The sequence below is a fragment of the Sceloporus occidentalis genome, unplaced genomic scaffold (assembly GCF_023333645.1).
Source record: "Sceloporus occidentalis isolate IW3139 unplaced genomic scaffold, rSceOcc1.0.p SCAF_9, whole genome shotgun sequence".
Classification (NCBI taxonomy): Eukaryota; Metazoa; Chordata; class Lepidosauria; order Squamata; family Phrynosomatidae; genus Sceloporus; species Sceloporus occidentalis.
In genome coordinates, this window is record NW_028316989.1 from 42573923 (window position 1) to 42593170 (window position 19248).

The 19248-nt window shown below is 41.9% G+C and overlaps 1 protein-coding gene across 1 annotated transcript in view; it reads right to left on the bottom strand.

The window, feature by feature from the left end:
• Positions 1–4987: 4987 nt before the first annotated feature.
• Positions 4988–19248, bottom strand: part of LOC149307414 (aggrecan core protein-like) — a 34188-nt gene continuing 19927 nt past the window's right edge. The window contains exons 12-17 of the mRNA XM_089537965.1: positions 18133–18246; positions 12721–12879; positions 10026–10108; positions 9309–9453; positions 7546–7728; positions 4988–5092 (exon numbers count right to left, since the gene is read on the bottom strand). Of these exons, the coding sequence (XP_089394091.1) occupies positions 5004–5092; positions 7546–7728; positions 9309–9453; positions 10026–10108; positions 12721–12879; positions 18133–18246 (773 nt within the window). The 3' untranslated portion in view covers positions 4988–5003. The remainder of the gene's footprint in view (positions 5093–7545; positions 7729–9308; positions 9454–10025; positions 10109–12720; positions 12880–18132; positions 18247–19248) is intronic.

Consider the following 19248-nt stretch of genomic DNA (forward strand, 5'->3'; position numbering starts at 1 on the left):
AGAAACCAGCCACGAAATCACACTTTTCTATTCCCCTGAGTCAAAGAAGCTGTTTCACCAACCTGAAACATTTCATTGGGCGTTGGAAGTTGTCGGAACAAGATGTCCCATTTTTGTTGCTCTGGAAAGATTTAAAAACAAATGGCATTGAAATGTGTGTTGGAGAGAGGGGAACAACGGTTAATGATGGGTATCTTGGAGCAGAACAGAAAAGAAGTGTTGAAACATGAAAGGTGTCAAGGTGCTGAAGGGTGGAGAAAGGGAAGGAAAGGGCTGGAGGGTTCGAGAGAGGCTGCAAGTCTGTTGGAAGCAGGAACAACATTCATGGAGATGTCAGCGATTAATCAAAGGTCTGTGCTTATCGTTTACATTTGCAGAAAATATCAAGAACGGCCTTCCTTAAATATTAAAATAATCTTCCCTTCATATATACAGCAGTGTGTAATAAATAAAAGTGTGCAGATGTTGCATGCATGCCCCCCAACATGTCATAGATGGAAACTGGGGATATGTGGCCAAGCAGCACCAGCATGTGTAAAGATGGCAAAAGTTATTAAGGAGAAAGAACACGTAAGTTGAAGAGGTTGCAGCATTTTGCTTTTGCCTGAGGCTACTGGGAAGGGTGAGATTCTATCTCTTCTCCTCTCCTTCAAGATGAGTTGAGAGCAAACTATTTTGCACTTTGAGCTCAGTTTGCAACAACTGAAATAAGCTGAGGACAAAGGGGGAGGAAGGGGAAGGCAACTTTTTTTAGTTCCAGTATAAGGCAGCTTTCTATTGTCCAAAAGAAAAAGTCTCATTATGAAGACAAGGGGTAGGAATTGTGCAACCCACCACATATAGTGGCAAAGATGGCTAGGTCTGCTGAGGCTTGTAGTCCCATAACATCTGGAGGACCACAATTCCCATCCCATATCATTCACACCATACATGATGCCCCATCTTCTCCTTTCTGCCCTGAATTCTCTCACTTCCCTTTCGATGGAACATGTTTGTTCTTTCTTGGCATTAATGAACGTATGCATCCTGCACTCAGGGTGGCACATCCAGACATACACACACACACAGAGCATGCAACCGTCACCCCACAAAAGATAAAATACAACAAGTTTTATTTTACAAAGTTTCACAACAGTGCTGACAACAACAGGCACGGCTGTTTTCATTTGAGTTCTTGCATTTAATGCACAAGAGTTACAAAAAGAAAAAAAAGAAGAAAAATAGAAGGAAGGAAAGAAAAAAAAAGGAGTACTGGGTCGGGATTCTTTCTTTTTCTTGTTTTGTTTTACAGAAAAGTCAGATCAATTCTTCCTTGCATGCCATCTCCCCCACCACCAGCCAGTTCCCTTTCCCCATAGGTTACAGAACACATGTCAAAAAACAGGCTCCTTCCAGCATCCCAGAGATGTTGGCGAGTCCATTTAAATTACTGTAAAAATGACTATTTTTTTTCCTCTCTGTTTTCAATAATTATCATTATATTTTAACAAAAATATAAATAGGTGCAGGGAACCCAGGTGTCCTGCACGGTCCCCCTTGAAAGAGCAAGAGAAAGAGAGAGCAAGTGCCATCTTGGGATGGGAGCTGTGTCTTCATGTGTCCAGTGGGTTGGGGCTAGGAAACAGCTGTCAGGGGAAACATAGGCTTACATCTGACTGACATCTTTAAGATGCATGCAGGAAAGTGGGGAGAAACCATTTCTGACAAAGCATATCCCCAGTGCTGGGAAACGGGAGAGAAAAATTGCTAAAGAAACAAGCTGACTGCACTGGCATTCAAGCATTGTTTCTGAGTCAATATTTCAGTGACAAGAAATCAAGATGGGGAACATCCCCTTTATGTTTGGTGCTAACCTTGGCTGCAATCCTAAATAGGTCTATTTGGAAGGAAACCTTGCTACGTTCAGTGAGACTTATTCCTCGGAAGGAGAGTCCAGAATTGTTATGCAAAGGGATCTTGTAGCACCTTGCAGACTAACTTGAGTGTCCGAGGAAGCAGACCAAGTCTGTGGAAGCTTGGCCTACAACTTCTTTGGCTCAGTCTCAAAGGTGCTTCAAGATCCCCTTTGCATGCTGATATTCCAAACTAACACAGCTATGTCCAAGATTTCTATGTTTTTAGAAAGCTGTAGGAAGGTCACTTGAGTTGGACAAACTTTGGTGGTGGTGGTGGGGGCCCTCAGAGCTTCACAAAATACTGTTGTACACTGCATAATCCACACCTTGTTTTGATAGGGAGAGTTGAGCCTTCTTGACTTTTCCAGTTAAAATGATGGGCAGCAAGTTCAGAACAAACAGAAGCTAGCCTATCTTACCTCATAGGGGTGTTGTGAGGGGCTACTTCTTGGAAATAGGGTAGGGCATGTGATCAATATGTGTTGTTGTGTGTCTTCTGACTTATGGCAATCCCTGGCAAGTTTGTTCAGGTGGGTTTGCCATTGCATTACATGAAAGAAATACTTCTAATTTATGGATATGGTATCACTGAAAATAAACTTGGCTAAAAGGATCAATGGTGGGTCTTCTCTTTAAAAAAATTATACAACTTCATAGATTTAATGGATTATCTATGACTATGAAAGAGCATCTGGTCTTTGAAACTAGAATGCTAATACTGATAACTGAAGACCAAAATGGTATCTTAAAACAAGAGGCCCTTGCATACAACACTAATATATATCAATATGATTCCAATTTAAAATTGTATCATATTGTGGAGTCATTACTCCTTTTTTGATATGACTGTGAATCCTTGATAGTTATAGAGGGTGTGTGTGTGGCTTATTTTAGATGTGTTTTGTACCACATAGTGGTATTATTAGAACATATTTTGCCATTATTAGCACATATAATGCCACAGTCAAGTGGGATTATAAGCATTGTTTTTGGAAAAAATGAAAGTAACTAAAAGGGAATTTTGGTAACTTTTTAATAACTAGAGATAAGTTACTTTAGACGTATTTTGCTGGAATACAGTTGGAGCCTTATGTAATATGAGGGTATTAGAATTGCACAATGTCCATATCCAGTTGAGGACTTGTGTTAGGTTACTATGATCTGCATTGCACAACATTGCAAGTTGTGCACTGATGCAGAATGTGCACCAAGGAGCATTGGTCTCAGTGTGCATTGGATGCTCTTGCTGGTGCTCATCCTCACAATTCAGTAAAGGAATTTCTTAACACTTCTGCTGCGTAGGCTAGGTATATGTAAATTTCCATAATGTAGCAAGTCATATAGCATTCTGGCCAATTATACTATCTACCTGGGAGATTATTTGAACTATAATTGCTTTTTAAAAAGTAACTTTCCAAGCACTCTACTGTGATTGTTATCGCTTGGCAAAGGTATCTCCATTTATCTGGATTCAAGGTTCTTTGGCTTGCTCCCCCTATCAAAGCAATTCCTTGGGAAGCTGATATACCTGCTCTTAGGGCTTGTCTACATGGATGAAAAATGCAGTACTCACCCTGAGGCTGGTTCTGGTAGTCTTGATGACATAAGGCTACTTCCAGGGAGGATCCATGTTTTTCTGCCATCTGAACTAAGCAACGTCAGGGGAAAATCCCAGTATTTCCTAGAAGCCCTGGAGTAACCTTGGGTTTTGTTTTTGTTTATTGGCATGTGGGCAGCTGGATCAGGCCCAGTTCAGTCCAATCCAGTTGTCCACATGCCAAGAGCCACACAATCCCCCATCCCCATGCTGAGCAGCATAGGGAAATAGAATGGCCTGTTTTTGGAGTGGCCACCATCGCTTCCTCGCAGGTAGAAGCTCTGCTGTGGCCAGAAATGGTCACCTAGACTCCTTGTTGATCACATATCTGGGCAACCATTTCTGACCTCAGCAGACGTGGCAATGCACAGGGCAGGCTTTCCATGGAGCTCCTGCCCATAAGGAAGCAGCAGCAAAGGCTCAAAAAACAGGACAGCAGGACCAATGCGATGTTGACCCAGCTGGCCCATGTGCACAATAACTCAGTGTCTCACCAGATTCATCCCAGTGTGTGTGGCCACCACTGTGGTTGATCTGGGGCCAGTCCAGCACATAATGCTTCAGACCGTCCCCAGATTAAGTGGATGGTGCAGACACACCCTGAGTGCTTCATCCCATGTCATCTGTCAATTTCTCTCCCATTTCTCCATGCCCAAAAGACCTCCACCTCACAGACGGTGGAGATGGTGGTAGAAGAGAAGTGATGTCAAAGTCACCTGTGGAAACTGACCAAGGAGCTGAAAGAGCCAGAAAAAAGATGCACCAATGGGCTTGTTACTTTCAGCCTCCATGCATTATTTTATATTTTTGCATTTATTGAAAGGGGTTAAACGAATCCAAATGACCAATGACCTTTTGCACCACTTCAGGGGGAGAGTGGAAATACTCCTTTCATCTGCCTTCCCATCAAAACATCTCAATCTGTTTCTGCTACCCTCTTAGGAAAAGGCTTCCTCCGTAACATATACTAGACCTCCCAGTGCCCTCTAGAACTCTTCAATGTGTGTCGTTGCACTGGAAAGAGGGAGAGAGGGGAACCAATCTATTGAAAGTGAAAAGAGTCATGTCCACCCTGTAAATTAAATAATTACATTGTCTATGAATAAGTTCAGGACACTCCCTCACACACACACACACACACACACACACACATTCACACACACAAATAACAATCTTCTTTTATTATTTAACTTAACCCTCACCCTGTGATCCTCCCCATCCCCATCCCTCCCAAGGCACAAAGATATTCAGATCCAGTTAGTAGCAGATAAAATAAAAGGCTGGAATCACAATGGCTTTTGCATTGCTGTCTTTCAAAAGGTTTCTTTTTCCTCTCTCTTTTGTGTTTTTTGTTTTTTACATATAGACAAGGTGGAATTTTTTCTTTAATATATATTTTTTCTTACATAAAAACAAAAAAGCAACAAGCGTCTGTTAATATAACTGTTCCATAAAATTTCTCTCTCTCTCTCATTCTCTCTTTCTATGTCTTATCTCTTGCTCTCCTTCCTTTAATGGGTGGTTCTCTGTGCCATTCCTCCATTGGTCCTTGATCGAGTCCGTGGGCTTCGCTTGTGTAGTCTGCGCTTGTAGGTGGAGGCTGTGGGAGGGGAATGGGAAGAAAAGACACCTTGTTACCCAGGGCCTGGAGGTTACAGAGACGTTGCTTGTCCTGAGCTGGCTTGACTAAGGTTCTCTCTATCCCCCTCTCTCTGGAAAAACACTGCAGAGGCTATAGCATGTTGTTTCTGCAGCCAGCTGTGTTGAACATGGCCACGGCGCCAGCCTGCTTGCCACTCCACAATTGCGCTTTCTCTCACCTCTGACATTCTGGGACCTGATGAATCAGATGGCTTTCTTTTTCAGGGCACTTTGTAGCAGGCTCTGTCCTGTTTTCCACCTTCTATCCCCCCCCTTCAACAAACACTAAAGGGAAAGAGAACGGAGATGCGAGGAGGGGGTACCAGGGACAATTTTGTCACTGTCTGGTGGGGGAGCAAATGTGCCATTTCTCATGATGGCCGATTAGCGAAGACACTGCCACCATGGTGGCCCATGAAATCCAGCAGCAGCTTGCCTATGCCTGTCAAGAACTGCCGTTAACCCCCAGCTTTCTCTATTTCAAACATCAAGAACTTTATTCCAGTAACTGTAGGTGTTAGTAGGAAGACATTTGCAGACAGAACTGCTATAATCCCCAAACAGAAACCCAATATTCACAATACTCCATCCCAAAACTTGGCAGGGTTCACTATAATTCATCCATAAATCAATGCATATCCATGTACTATCTTTCTTGGTCTACTTACCTAGCCCCCGTTAAACAAGTTTTGTTTTCACTCTATAACTTTTATCCTATAAGAAACAGCATTCCCCACGTATTTGTGCATTCTTGTGTCAAGTAATTATCTTTACTGTCAACCACTAGCAAAATTTTCTCCAACACTACATCTCCCATGATTCCCTATGTCCACAATATGCATTTAATTAATAATAATAATAATAATAATAATAATAATAATAATACAATTTATTTTTATCATGCCCGTCTGTGCAAAGCAATTGGGGCAGCTTACAATAATTAAAATATACATTACATACATACCCTCCAATCCCTCCCCCTTAAAATACAATTAAACGGTTTATAGTATAAAACATAGCTTAAAAATAGCTTAAAATTTGGTATACATCTCTAAAATACTCTTTATATTACTGTACTACAATAATAACCAGTTAATACAGCACATACAGCTTATGACAGATTCAGTTAGATTCTGACAATGACTTTAGAATATCAAGAGAAGCTTTCTTCCAAGTACCTTATGTAAATACCATGTAAGAATAATAGAAAAATCCTTCTCACTGCTGGTGCCCCAACTATAACATACTCTTCCCATGGAGGAAAAACTGGCACACACATTTTGGCACCCAGGGCAAGCTCTCTTTATTTGCTATTGCATTTTATCATTATTTGACCCTGGGTGCTATTCTGTTAGTGCCATACACAGGTGCAAGTCAACCTTACACATGTGTATGTCTCCTTTTTAGTCAGTGTGGAGGCTGATATTCTTTTCTTCCATATCACAGCTTCAGCCCCTGCCTCTGTCATTTCATGTCTGCTGAGAAAGGCAAGTTGTGCATCAGAGGAGCATCTGACTGTGTCTCCGTAGCCAGATGCAAAACAATTACATTATCCACTGAGACCTTTGGAAGATCATAGTCATTTTGCATCTGGCTGTGGGTACATAGCAAGATGTTTTTCCAATCATCCAGGCACATTCAAAATTACACCTATTTTCCATTTATTGTATTTGCTACTTTTCTTTGAATTAATACCATAATACTTAAAACTGAATTATTTTATTATTTGAATGATAGCTGTGCAATGAAGAGTGTGTTAGAAGTGTTTTAAATGAATCAATGAATATGTACATAAATAAATAGTCAAGTAGGGAAGGGACAGGGTCATCCTTCTGCGAGATGTAGGTATTTTGAATCTTTTGCCTCAGGCAGCAGAGTAGAAGAAGCAACAAATTTCATCTCCCTTGCTAGAGAGCGGTACCAAAGCCGGTACTTTTTATTGGCCAATTTTGGGTAGAATTACTTTTACTTTTGCCCCGTGAGTCCCTTCTTTATCCTTCAGTCTTCAAAAATCCAGTGACGATTTACAGAAACTGCTGAGTAGAGCATGTTAGCCAAGAAGAACTTGCCAACTGTTGCCACTGCTATTGAATGAAAGTCTTAAAGCTGAATTTCCAGCTGTCCCCTGCAATCCAGTCTTTCTTGGGAGAGAGTCAAACTCATAACCCTTGTAACACTGAAGTTTTAGCTAAGTACATTTCCATATATAGAGATCCAGCCGATATCAAAGGCCTAAATGCCCTAAAGGCATCGGATCCCATCTGATCTTGGAAGCTAAACAGGGTCAGCTCTGGTTGGTACTTGTATGGGAGCTCACCAATGAATACCAGGTGTTTTAGGCTATATTTCAGAGGAAGGAAATGGCAAAACCAGGGTGTGAACTTAGAAATAATAAGAGAGACAATTACGTACGGTCTATGCAGGCTATCCGTGGCTCTTCCCAGTGCCCATTGGGTTGACACCGAATGGTGGGCACGTGGCGCTGTATGTAGCCTGGATTGCACTGGTACCGCACCATGGAATTGATTTCATAGCGGTCCTTCTTCTTGCCAAAGTGCTTGGCATTCTCAACCATTGGTGGATCTCTGCAGACAACTGGTGGGAAAAAGGAAACCCGTCAAACTGCTTTCAACTTACTCTGGCCTCAGAGGGAGAGAAGAGCAGCCAGGCACAGCTCCATCATACCTTGACCAAGTCTAGCTCATGCTACAAATTATTTTGCATAGTTAGTCTCAAAGGTGCTGCAAGATCCCTTCGCATATTTTTTTATGAAGTTCTTTACATTGAATTTATGGAGAAATTAAAAAATGTAGAGAAAAATGTGTGGCAATTGTGTCAAAATTGTGACTAAGTACTGATTGTGGATAGGAAATGGCAACAGTTAGGTAACATTCTTACATTTATAATCACTCCTTAGTCACAATTGTGATACTATTGCCACAATTGTTGCTTGACCTGCAACCTACTGTAATAGGAGTCAGTTGCATGAGAAGAAAGAGTGCCATTCTGCCGATGATCCCAACACTGCTGAATTATATTTGCGTCAGGCGGAGGGATTGAGCCAGGAGAAGTTACTTAGTCAAGTACTTAGTTAAGTATAAGGTGATACAGGATTCTAAGAGTACTTAGTTAAGTATCAATTGATATAGGATTGCAGCAGATATTTAAAAGTTGCTTTTGACATACTCAGTGCTTACTGAATTTGGGAGTAAATTCTCAGCAAAGCTATCCTTGGCCTAATGCTTGGTTTCACATGGGAAAGAGCATTCCATTATTGCTGCTTTTGTTTTGTCTGTGGTCCTTGACAGCTTTTGACGCCAACATTGCTAAGAGTCTCTTGTTCTCTGGTCCATCAGCCAGGCTCAGTGGCTGTAGAGGGTCATTTCTTTTGTTCAATGTGGCAGCCAGGATGGGAGCTATAAACAATCAGTTAACTAAGATGGTTCCTTTCCACTTTCAGAGTCAAATAAGCTACCTTTAGAGCTGCAATGTTACTAAAAATTAAGAGCAGGATGAGTTCGGGGAAACTGGTCAGTTTCGCTTCTCTTCCATTTTCAGAGTTTTTGAAAAACTCATATTCTGCCACCCCCAATTTGGAATTTGAAAAAAAGGTGATTATAAAACAAATTGAAATTGTATCTCCTCCTGATCTGCCCTTGTCAAATTAGTACCCTTATTCTGAGCATGGAGAAGGCCATACTGTACTGTCCACCATAAAGGTATTAAAGGAAAAGAGCCTCTCAGTACTAATATTGGTGCTCTACTGTTGGAATACTTTAGTTGTTGCAAACTGAGTTCAAAATGCAAAATCAATTTTCAATCAATTAACTCAGTGGGAAGAGAAGAGAGGTGAGAGCGAAGTATTCTCCTTCTCAGTAAGCTCAGACAAAAGCAAACTGTTGCAGCTTCTCCCAGTTTGTCTGTTTTCCCTCATTAATAGCCTTTGCCATCTTGACCACACAACAATGTCCCTTGGTCATTCATAGAACTTCATCTAAGAAAAATTAGGATGCATAGTAATTTAAGTCCGGTAGAGCTATATCCTGCAAGAATAATCCCATCACTGAAATTTCCTTTCTCACACTACCCCAGTCACAACAGTATGGCTTGTGAACAACTACTGCATATACTTCTTCTTATCCCATAGCCCTGTAGTTGAATGAGCCCAGTCTCACCTGTTCCTTTTTTGCATGTGAATGGAAGGTGATAGTTGCAGGGGACATCATTCCACTCGCCCTTCTCATGCCAAATCATTACGACACAATCTTCTCCTTTGGCAAAGAAGTTATCAGGCTGGTTGGGCCGCCAGTTTTCATATTGCTGGGAGAGAAGAGAAAGATGCCTGTTTTTAAAGACAGACTAGCCCAGAATAAGGGAGTGTGATTTATATCTTGGTGCCCCAAATCATAACTGTCTTCTACATGCTGTACTTTCCCTTTCCTTCCTTTCTGCATTTGGTATTTCTTTCATTATCAAAGCTACTTGATTCAGCATTCATCCACCTAAGAGCCAAGCTGTGCTATCGGAAGACTCCACAGCTGTTGCTGAAATGTATCATTTCAGACTGCACTTGGGGAAATCACATGTTTTTATCATTCTCCATACTTTTTAAAACTCCCTGCATGCAAACAACTAGACATGGCAAACCAGAATCTTTCTCATTCGGTGTAGTCCAAAGTAGTACAGACCAAGAAGACCATCCAAAACTATCTTGACTTGGTATTCCAAGGAGTATCAGATGGCTTGATCTAGGCACCATTTTAATTTTACCATGGTGCCTCTGATGTTACATCTTGTAATCTTGCCCAGCAAGGAGAAAACATGGGAATTTATTTCTCCTTGCATGCTAGACAACTTTACTGCAAACAGTGTCCCTTCAGAATACAACTCACAAGGGAGTGACCATCAGACCAGCGGAAATCATCTTCAACAGCTCTGTCGCTAAGGCCAATCCACTGGTAGTCCTGTGCATTGTCTACAAAAGAGAGTGAGAAAGCAAAGGGATTATAATGAAAGGTGGCCTATTGCACTAATAGGAAAGAAAAAGACATTTGCTAGGACAAAAGTTTTATTACCAAAGGCTAAATTGTATACGACAGCTTTCCTCACCCTGCTGGCCTTCAGATGCATTGGGCTAGTACTACACCTCCTGTCAGCCATATTGAGTATTGGGATTTGCAACTTTTGTGGTCAAAGGTTGAAATAATAAGGTGTGTAGGGGTGTGTGTGTGTGTGTGTGTGTGTGTGTGTGTGTGTGTGTGTAAGAGATGGAGAGAGAAAAGGTTTCCCCAAGATACTTTATATAAAAATAGGCTCTACAGTTTAAAGGGTGTCCTGTACCATATTTTTTAATGAAAGGGATTATAAATTAAGAGTACAGTCTTATAGATGTTTAAACTCAACTGAGTTCAGTGGAACTAGCTTCCAAGCAAGCATGCTGAAGATTCAGAAAAATGAATCTGAAATGAAGCTGCAGAGAGAGGAATTGTTTTCCAACACCATTTCTCACCAATTACACCAATTTCACAGGCATATCAGCTGGCCTCCTGTTAGTGAATTGCAATGGCATCAGCTGGGCTTATGCCATCACAGCTCACTTTACTTGGTTTTTGTATAAAGGCCAGAATTCTGTCCTAACCAAGAAAAGGACTTCTCCTCCTGTCCCAACCCTTCTTGTAAGAATCATAGTTCTCCTTCACTCATGCCTATTTGCATAATGTTGGAAATTGGGGAGATAAGTAGGGATGCCTTCAGCTATTTTCCTATAGCTGCATGCACTGCAAGAATGTTACCTGCAGAGACCTCATGGGGACCCCTGGCAGCCTGTCAGATGACTGACGCAGCATGTTCAACTAAAGGACAATAACTGGATATGGCTGTGCATGCATATGTACGAAGAGGGGTTATGCTGTTTACAAGGCCAGCTTTTGAGGACTAACATTGGGAGAAGTAGCTATGGAGACATAGCTATGTAGTACAGCTATCTCTGCCAATGCAGGAATTCAAACATTATGGTTTTTTTTTTTTTTTTTTTTGCCATTATATCAATTTCATTTGGACATATGATGTCTCCCTCCAGCTCTGTTACCAATATAGTCCCCCTAATAGGGCTATTTACAGTAGCTGGAGAGAGGCTTTCATTGGGAAAATGGCTTTGGGAGAAAAGCTCTTCCCCACTTCTCCATCTGTATCCTTAACACACACTGCCCCCTTCTAACTTGCTACTACAGGTTGGTTCTCCCTTATCCAAAATGCTTGGGACCAGAGACATTTGGGATTGTGGAATACTTGTGTTTGCATATATGTATATCATGAGATCTCTTGGAGATGGGACCCGAGTCTAAACACAAAATATATTTATGTTTCATATATACCTTATACACATATCCTGAAGGTAATTTTATGCAACATTTTAAAAAATAATTTTGTGCACGAAGCAAAGTTTGTGTACATTGAACCATCAGGAAACAAAGGTGTCACTGTCTCAGCCACCCATAAAAAAAGTTTTGGTTTTTAGAATATTATGGATTTCGGAAGTTTGGATAAGGTGGACTCAGCCTGTTTCCATGGCCAACAGGGATCCAAACCCTGGTCTCCAGGGTCATAGTCCAGCACTTGAAATCACTGCATTATACTGATTAGGAAAACCACAGAACATAGGCCTAGACTTTGTTGGCAGTTCTGATGCTTTGCCCCTAGTCGAAATAGTTTTGATTCTTCTATCACAAATGAAACTTTATATCATTATCATTCTGCAGCATATCTGTGAACAGCGTTAATGGCCCACAAGTTAGAGGATCTTAGGTCTATTCGGGGTTTTTTTTAACTTCCTATCTAAATGTGTTCTCAGTAAGACAGTGGTGTCACTATTTATGGTGACAGCCATTGCAGAGGGCTGCCGGAGGGGACTAACCCTCCCGCTGATATGCTCACCTGCTTCCCCTCTCCATCTGCTGTGTTGCCCTGGCCAGGCAAGTGAGCCAGCAGAAGCATGTTTGAACCTCCTGCTTCTCTATCGCCGGGTTCCTTCCCAGGGAGAAAGCCCAGCAATGGAGCAGTTGGGAAGGGTGGGCATTCACTCCTACTCCTTTGCCATTGGACTTCCTCTCCAGGGGGAAAGGCCAGCAATGGAGCATCTGGAAAGGGTGAGCATTTTCTACTCTTCCTCCTCTGTCACTGGGTTTCCTCCCCAGGAAGAAAGGTCAGAAACAGAGCAGCTGGGAATGGTGAGTGTTCACCCCTCCTGCCCTGAAGAGGGAAGAAGGCCCAACCAGGTGTCACCCATCCTTTGGGGTATCATCCAGTGTGGTTGACACCCCTGCACCTCTCCAGTGATGCCACTGCGGTCAGAGCTTGGAAAAGGTTTGGACTATAACTTGCAGAAGCCTCACTGGTAATGCTGGCTGAGAACTGGAATTTTTCAAAATAACTTTCCCACACTGTGTTTTTTCTCTAACTTTCAGCCCAAGTGAAATTCAAAATGAACTTGTGGGTTCTGGCTTAGGCAAGACATCTGCTTGAAACAAACCAAGAATATCCTGGCAAGCCTAAGGCTTGTTTGAAGAAGTTCAAAATCACTCTACTCACTATTCACAAACTCCTGCTCTTCGGGGGTGATGATACTGCTCAAGTGGGACTGATGTTCTCGGCACAGGTTCTCAGCATCCACCCAGGTGTGCTTCTCTTCAAAATGCTTGTAACAGTTGCCTTGGAATTTGGTCCAGCCTGCTTCACATTCTGCCAGATCTGGAAATGGATAAGAAGGAGATATGGTGACAAATAGAAGGAGGACGGGATGAAGCTAGTTCCCCAGTCCCCTTATAAACACCCAGACAGCATTTGATTGAATGGAGATGCAATGCACAGTTGTTTTCTCAAAGAGAAAGAATTATTGACTTTCCTGCCATGGAAGTTCCCTGTGGTGCCAGGCAAAATTTCAGAGTTTGCTGATGCTCCTGTAATATGGCCAAAAGATGATGGAAGATGGGACTGCCTTTTTAAGACTGCCAAAATGGAGGGGAAGGCCATTCAAGTCACTTGGGCTGCACACAGTTCCGCTTGAGGAAACGTAAGTGAGTTTTTTGTGATAAATTGCTGGCAGGTAATGAAATCCCAGCAGGATTTGGCAAGGCCTTGAAAAATTCCACACAGATTCAATTACATTCAATTACATTTTTTTTTAAAAAGTGTTGGCAAATTTTATCGTGTTGTTATTCTAATCGGTCATATATTCTGTTAAAAGTGTGGGGGAAAATTGTGGAGTTATATTTGACATCTAGCATCAACTTAGTCCTGAGCAAGTCATGGTTAGTGGGGTTTGAGTTTTGGACTATGACTCTGGAGACTAGGGTTCAAGTCCCTGCTCAGTCATGATAACCTACAGGGTGACCTTGGGCAAGTCACAGGTCCAAAACACACTGCAGAAATAATCCAGTTTGAGACTGCTTTAACTGCCCTGGCTTAGTGCTAGGAAATCCTTGGAATTGTAGTTTCACCAGAGCTTCCTGAAAGAGAAAGCTAAATGTCTCACAAAACTATGGTTTCCAGAATTCCCTAACATTGAGCCAGGGCAGTTAAAGCAGTCTCAAACTGGATTATTTCTGCAGTGTGTTTGGACCACACTCTCTCAGCCTCAGAGGGAAGACAAAGGCAAACCCCCTCTGAACAAATCTTGCCAAGAAACTGCCATGATAGGTTCACCTTAGGATCTCCATAAGTTAGAAATGACTTGAAGGCACACAACAAAAACAACAATAGCAACAACAACAGTCAATTTAGTCATGCTTCTGTATTTTGCATTGGCCTTATATTAAAATTAATTCATTAAATATTAGATATATTTTGTGTCATGTGGCATCATTGCAAATTCCAAGATATTCCAAGATATAATGGGATCTTCTCTACAAGGAAGCAAAAAACATTAGGATCTTTTAGGACTCTGGAGAGTTTGAAAGATGATGATGGAGAAGAAATAATTTTAAATTTAAGAATTGCATTTGCAGTAGGGACGGGAAGCTCTTCTATTTGTTATTCTTGTTGTGCTGGTTTTTTAAAAAAATGTTTATGTTTTTAACTGGCTTTAATATTTTTATAATTTGATCACTTCAAATTTGTATGTTTTGTGAATTTATAACTACTTTTTAATTTGTTGCAAGCCACCTTGAGTCCTGTATTAGGAAAAAGATTGGATAAAAAGAAGCAAGCAAGCAAACAAACAAAATCAACTTGTGACCCTCCAGTTTCTGTTAGACTGCAATCCCCCATTATTTCTTGCCATGGGAATGAGAATTAAAGTCCATCCACATGCTAGGGCCACATGGTCCCCATCCATGATATATAGGCCAAGATCTTCCTGTAAGTGTGAACAACCCCCTTTTAAACTGGTTTTCAAACCGGTTTATAACTTAGTGTGAATGGTCCTGATGTTTTGCTACCAGTCCAGAAAAACACCAAAACCAGGACCCAGCAAGTGCAAATGAAAACCACCCAGGGTCAGGGGTTTTTCCTGCAGACAATGGATCACTAATAAAATAGACACTCTGAGGCCTTGCAATTTACAAACAGACCAACACACAGATTAACATGTAAATCACTTCCTCTCAATCAAGGGTCACACAGTTTATATACCCCACTCACTTCCATGTCAGCATTCACTGAAGATGCCAGCCACAGATGCTGGTGACATGTCAGGAATAAATTCCTCCAGAATACAGCCACATAGCCCCCCCAAAAACACAAAAAAACTATGGATGCCGGCCATGAAAGCCTTCAACTTCACAGGATTGACTGATTTTATTTTCTTAAATCCAGCCAAATATAGGGACTCAAGGCAGTGACATTAAACCTTGACTTTGCCATTATTTTAGTATAAGAGAGACCATTTTGCTACATCATTGTATTTAATGGGACTTGAGCATCCATGGATTTTGGTGTCCATAGAGGTGGGTCTTGGAATCAAACCCCAGCGGATACCAAGGGCCCACTATATTTTGGAAACCTGGCAAACCTACCACTGAGACCAGCAGATGACCCCAGAAGATCTCGGTGGAAGATGCCCTCAGTTGACGTCTAGCTAAGGGAACATAACCAGGTCTTTCCCCAGTTTCCCTAACTTTCACCACTGGTTGGGGGCTCCCATAGCAAATGGTAAATCCTGGGGGTGGTGATATGGGAATGGTAACCTAGTTCCACATGCAGAACTCTTTCACACAACAATGTATGATCTCTGCCTACAGCGTTTCATAAAAAATGAATAAATTTTACTTGTTACTCCAGATGGTTACGGTGTTAGCAATCATCACATTGTTTTAAAAACTAAAAATATTAGCAACACTGATCCCCTCCAGATGAGAAAAAGGTCTCTGCAAGTCCCAGTTTTTGTTCCTATATAAATCAATTGCTTTCCATTCCTACTTTCCAGGTCAGTTTAAATTAACAGAGGCCCCAAACAGGCAGGCCAAAATAAAGCTGCTTTGAGTCACTTTGGAAGTATGCTGTATAAATGATGCATGTGTCCTAAGAGTCTGGAAGCCACACCAAAGCCATGATCCTGTCCTAAGGACTGAAGCACAGCTTTGGTGTAGCTTCTGGACTCTTAGGATACATGCATCATTTAAACAGCATACCTCCAAAGTGATCCGAAGCAGCTTTATTTTGGCCTGTTTGTATGGGGCCAGAGTTTCTCTCCCAAAATGTAATGCATCTCACCTTGGCTATCTATGTGTATGGTTCTGGAACTAGTTAAGATGGCTGCCATCAGTAAACACAGCTATTGTTTCCAGGACATCGAATCAACAGAGATCAAACAAGGGAAAGAAACAAACAAAATGATCTTGACATTTAATTTGTGTAGTATTGCTAAAGCACTTAACCACTTTAGCTATAATATATATAAAAGTGGGGAAGACTAAGAACCCAAGAAGGGAGGGAGGGAGGGAAACCTGGGATATTTCAAGAAGGCATTTGGATCCTAGGTAAAATCAAAACAAAAAGAACTATGAACTTTTGATACCTCCAGAGACTCCTTCCTTCCAAGAGAAACATAATACAAGTAATGTAGTACTACATTGATTCCATGCTCTCCCAAGAGCTTCATGTGGTCCTAGGCTCCTCATTGTCGATCATTGCTACATGAGATTGAACAAGGTAGTAGCGAAGCTTTATATCCAGATTATGTTTGTCTGCCTCTCTCTCTATCCTTCTATGCTCCTCTCTATCCACTCATCCAGCTGGCTCAGAAATGGATAGTAACTACTCTCCTAAATCGTCTCTCTGAGAATCATGTAATAAAATGATCATTGCTCCACAGGGCACAAACATACACAATATTTCTTTTCCATTAGCCAAGGTAAGCGAATGGAAAGATTTCCTATGTGTGTGGGTTGTTTGCTTCTCCCATTCTTCTTTCTATGGCATGTGAATGGTGAAGGATCACAAGTGAATGATTCCTTTTTAGAGGCAGCAGGTAGCATCCTAAACTTAGCTACCTATTTGTACAAAGATGTACCAGAAATAAGTGTCTTCTTGAAGATACTAGTGGTATATTCTGCACCCTGGCAAGAAAATATATATTCTTTTTTGTCTCTAGCTGGAACCGATCAGTACTTGCATAGGGAGAAATATGAAGTTGTTTGCGGGGAAAGAGAGAGAAATTGGCCATGTTGGATGGGGATGCTAGAAGCTGTAGTACAACACATTTGGAGACTATAGGCGGGCAGTGGTTAGTTTACATAGTTATGAATGTAGTAGAGGGAACTGACCAAATGTATCTATTCTATCAAAGAGAAAATGCACTCCTTCCTAAATAAAACTGCCAGAATGAATTTCATTGTCAGTAGATTTAGGATGGGAAGAAATCCTCAGCTATTCTGCATACTAAGTTTAAGAGTGTGCAATGGCAAGAGAGATGGAGATACCTACCAGCATGGATGATTTTTGAAAAGGACATAGATGATAGGTCTGTTAAGACTACTATAGTATGGAGCGTGAAGGTAAGGAAGAATAGCTCCAGCACCTTTTGCTCCAGCTCCAGTACATTGTGAAGCAATTGCATCATTGATATGAGAAAAAAGGGCTACCACTAGAGACTCTGCTAAGAAGACTAAAAGATTGTCCCTTATCTTTGGTGAATGCAGTACAAGCGATAGATTTGGGCCTTTTCTCAGCTCCAATTTCAGCTTGCTTAACTCTCTCTCACAAATTTCAGTGAGGTCCATTGAGTACCGAGTGAGGATCCAGTTTGCAGAGTCATCATCTTTTATTTACACATCTCCATTCTATGTTCAGTTTGTGTGTGTGACAGAAGGGAATGATGGAATACTGAGGTTCTAAGAGTGTCAGGGATAAACCCAATGTGATTTATGGTATAAGTATTGAACGAAGAGTCAGAGAGACCAGGATTTGAATCCATTTTGGGCCATGCAAACCAAATGAATAACTTTGGCCAAGTCACACTCTCTCAGAGTTAAAATCAGGGAATGGCAAACCCCCTCTGAATAGATTTTGTCAAGAATACCTTGTGACAGGGTTGTGTTAGGGTCACCGTAAGTCGGCAATTACTTCAAGACACAAAACAACAAACACTGAGAGTTTCAGGAAGAGAAAGAATGTTAGAACATATGTGTGTGTGAGTCTGCTTTATAAGAATAATAGAAAATACTATGTATAATGTATACTGAAAAGATTTCCCTTCATATCCTCCAAATGATCAAGGCAACGTTCACATACTTCAGACCTCCACAACAGAAAGAAACTTCCTAAGCAGATTTACTGCCGTGTATAAAATAAGCAGAAGGATTTGTTTGTTTTCTATCAAAACATATTTTTATAGTTATTAAGTGTTAGCGCTTAAGAGAGAAGGATAGGATGGGACAGGATAGGATAAGAGCACTGGGCATGTACGTGTCAAGTTAATTCACAACCTCACCCCAAGGTAAAGAGATGAGACAGAGGTGTTAGTACAATTAGCTGAAGCCAGGTAGGGAGGTAGGCAGGCCGTACCAATGTCACAGAGATCCCCTCCGTAGCTGGGAAGGCATAAGCATGTGAAATTGTGGATGCCATCGACGCAGGTAGCTCCATTCAGACAAGGGCTGGAGTGGCACTCATCAATGTCTGCAAGAAATCAAGGGTGCCATTAGGATGTGGGCTGGGCAGGGAGCTGGTCAACAGGAGAATTAGATGCTAGGGAAAGAATGAAATAAATTGTTTGGAGGGACATTGGGAGAGAGACAGATTCCAATGCAGAAGTAAGAAGGACATGAGGACGGGAAGGTAGGGTTGGGTAGCCAGCAAGGAAAGACCAATCATAGAGGCAACGGTGTCATCCACCTGGGCTGCTGAAATGGCAGAGGAGTCTAATACTGTTTTGTCCATGTTCTACACAAGAGAGAAAAACACTGCTTCTCTTTTTTGGGTGGAGAAGAACAGAGGCAGTTTAGGTGTTCATCTTGGACATGGTTCAAAGCCTTAGGGTTGCTATTGACTGATCAGAAAAAAGGAGAGGTCACTTGCCAGCATCTTGTGCTGGGGAGGAGAGCTGAAGGAGAATAACTATTGAGGAACAATCAGCATATGCCGACTAATACCATTGCAAAATTACTTAATTTTAATTCTGCTTAGAGGCCAAATGGAAGGAATAGAGTCTATATGCTTTTCTAGGGCGGGATACATACCGCCATTTAGTACGTCTTCTATACGTACTAGGGTTAGGAAGGGGCGGTGCTTCCGCACCCCCCTAACCCTAGTACGTATAGAATACGTACAAGATGGCGGCGCCCCTTCCACATGGGCGCCGCCATCTTTGCGTATCAGACGCTGAGCGTCCGTACGCGTCGCGCCGCTTGTGACGTAGCGAGCGCGCCCCTGGCGCCTCGCTACGTCGCAAACGCGACGAAAAAAGAAGCTCCATTTTGGAGCTTCTTTTTCGGTCCGCGCGGGAGTCGGGCCGTCTGAAGGCTCCGGCTCCCCCGCGGACCTACTGGCGGCGGCGGCAGAGCGCCGCAAAGTGGCGGTATGTACCCCGCCTATGTGTGCCTAGAGAGTTTTAAAAAGTGGCATGTATCTCTCACATACACACACATGCATGCAGACATGCAAATTCTGAAAACCTGGAAC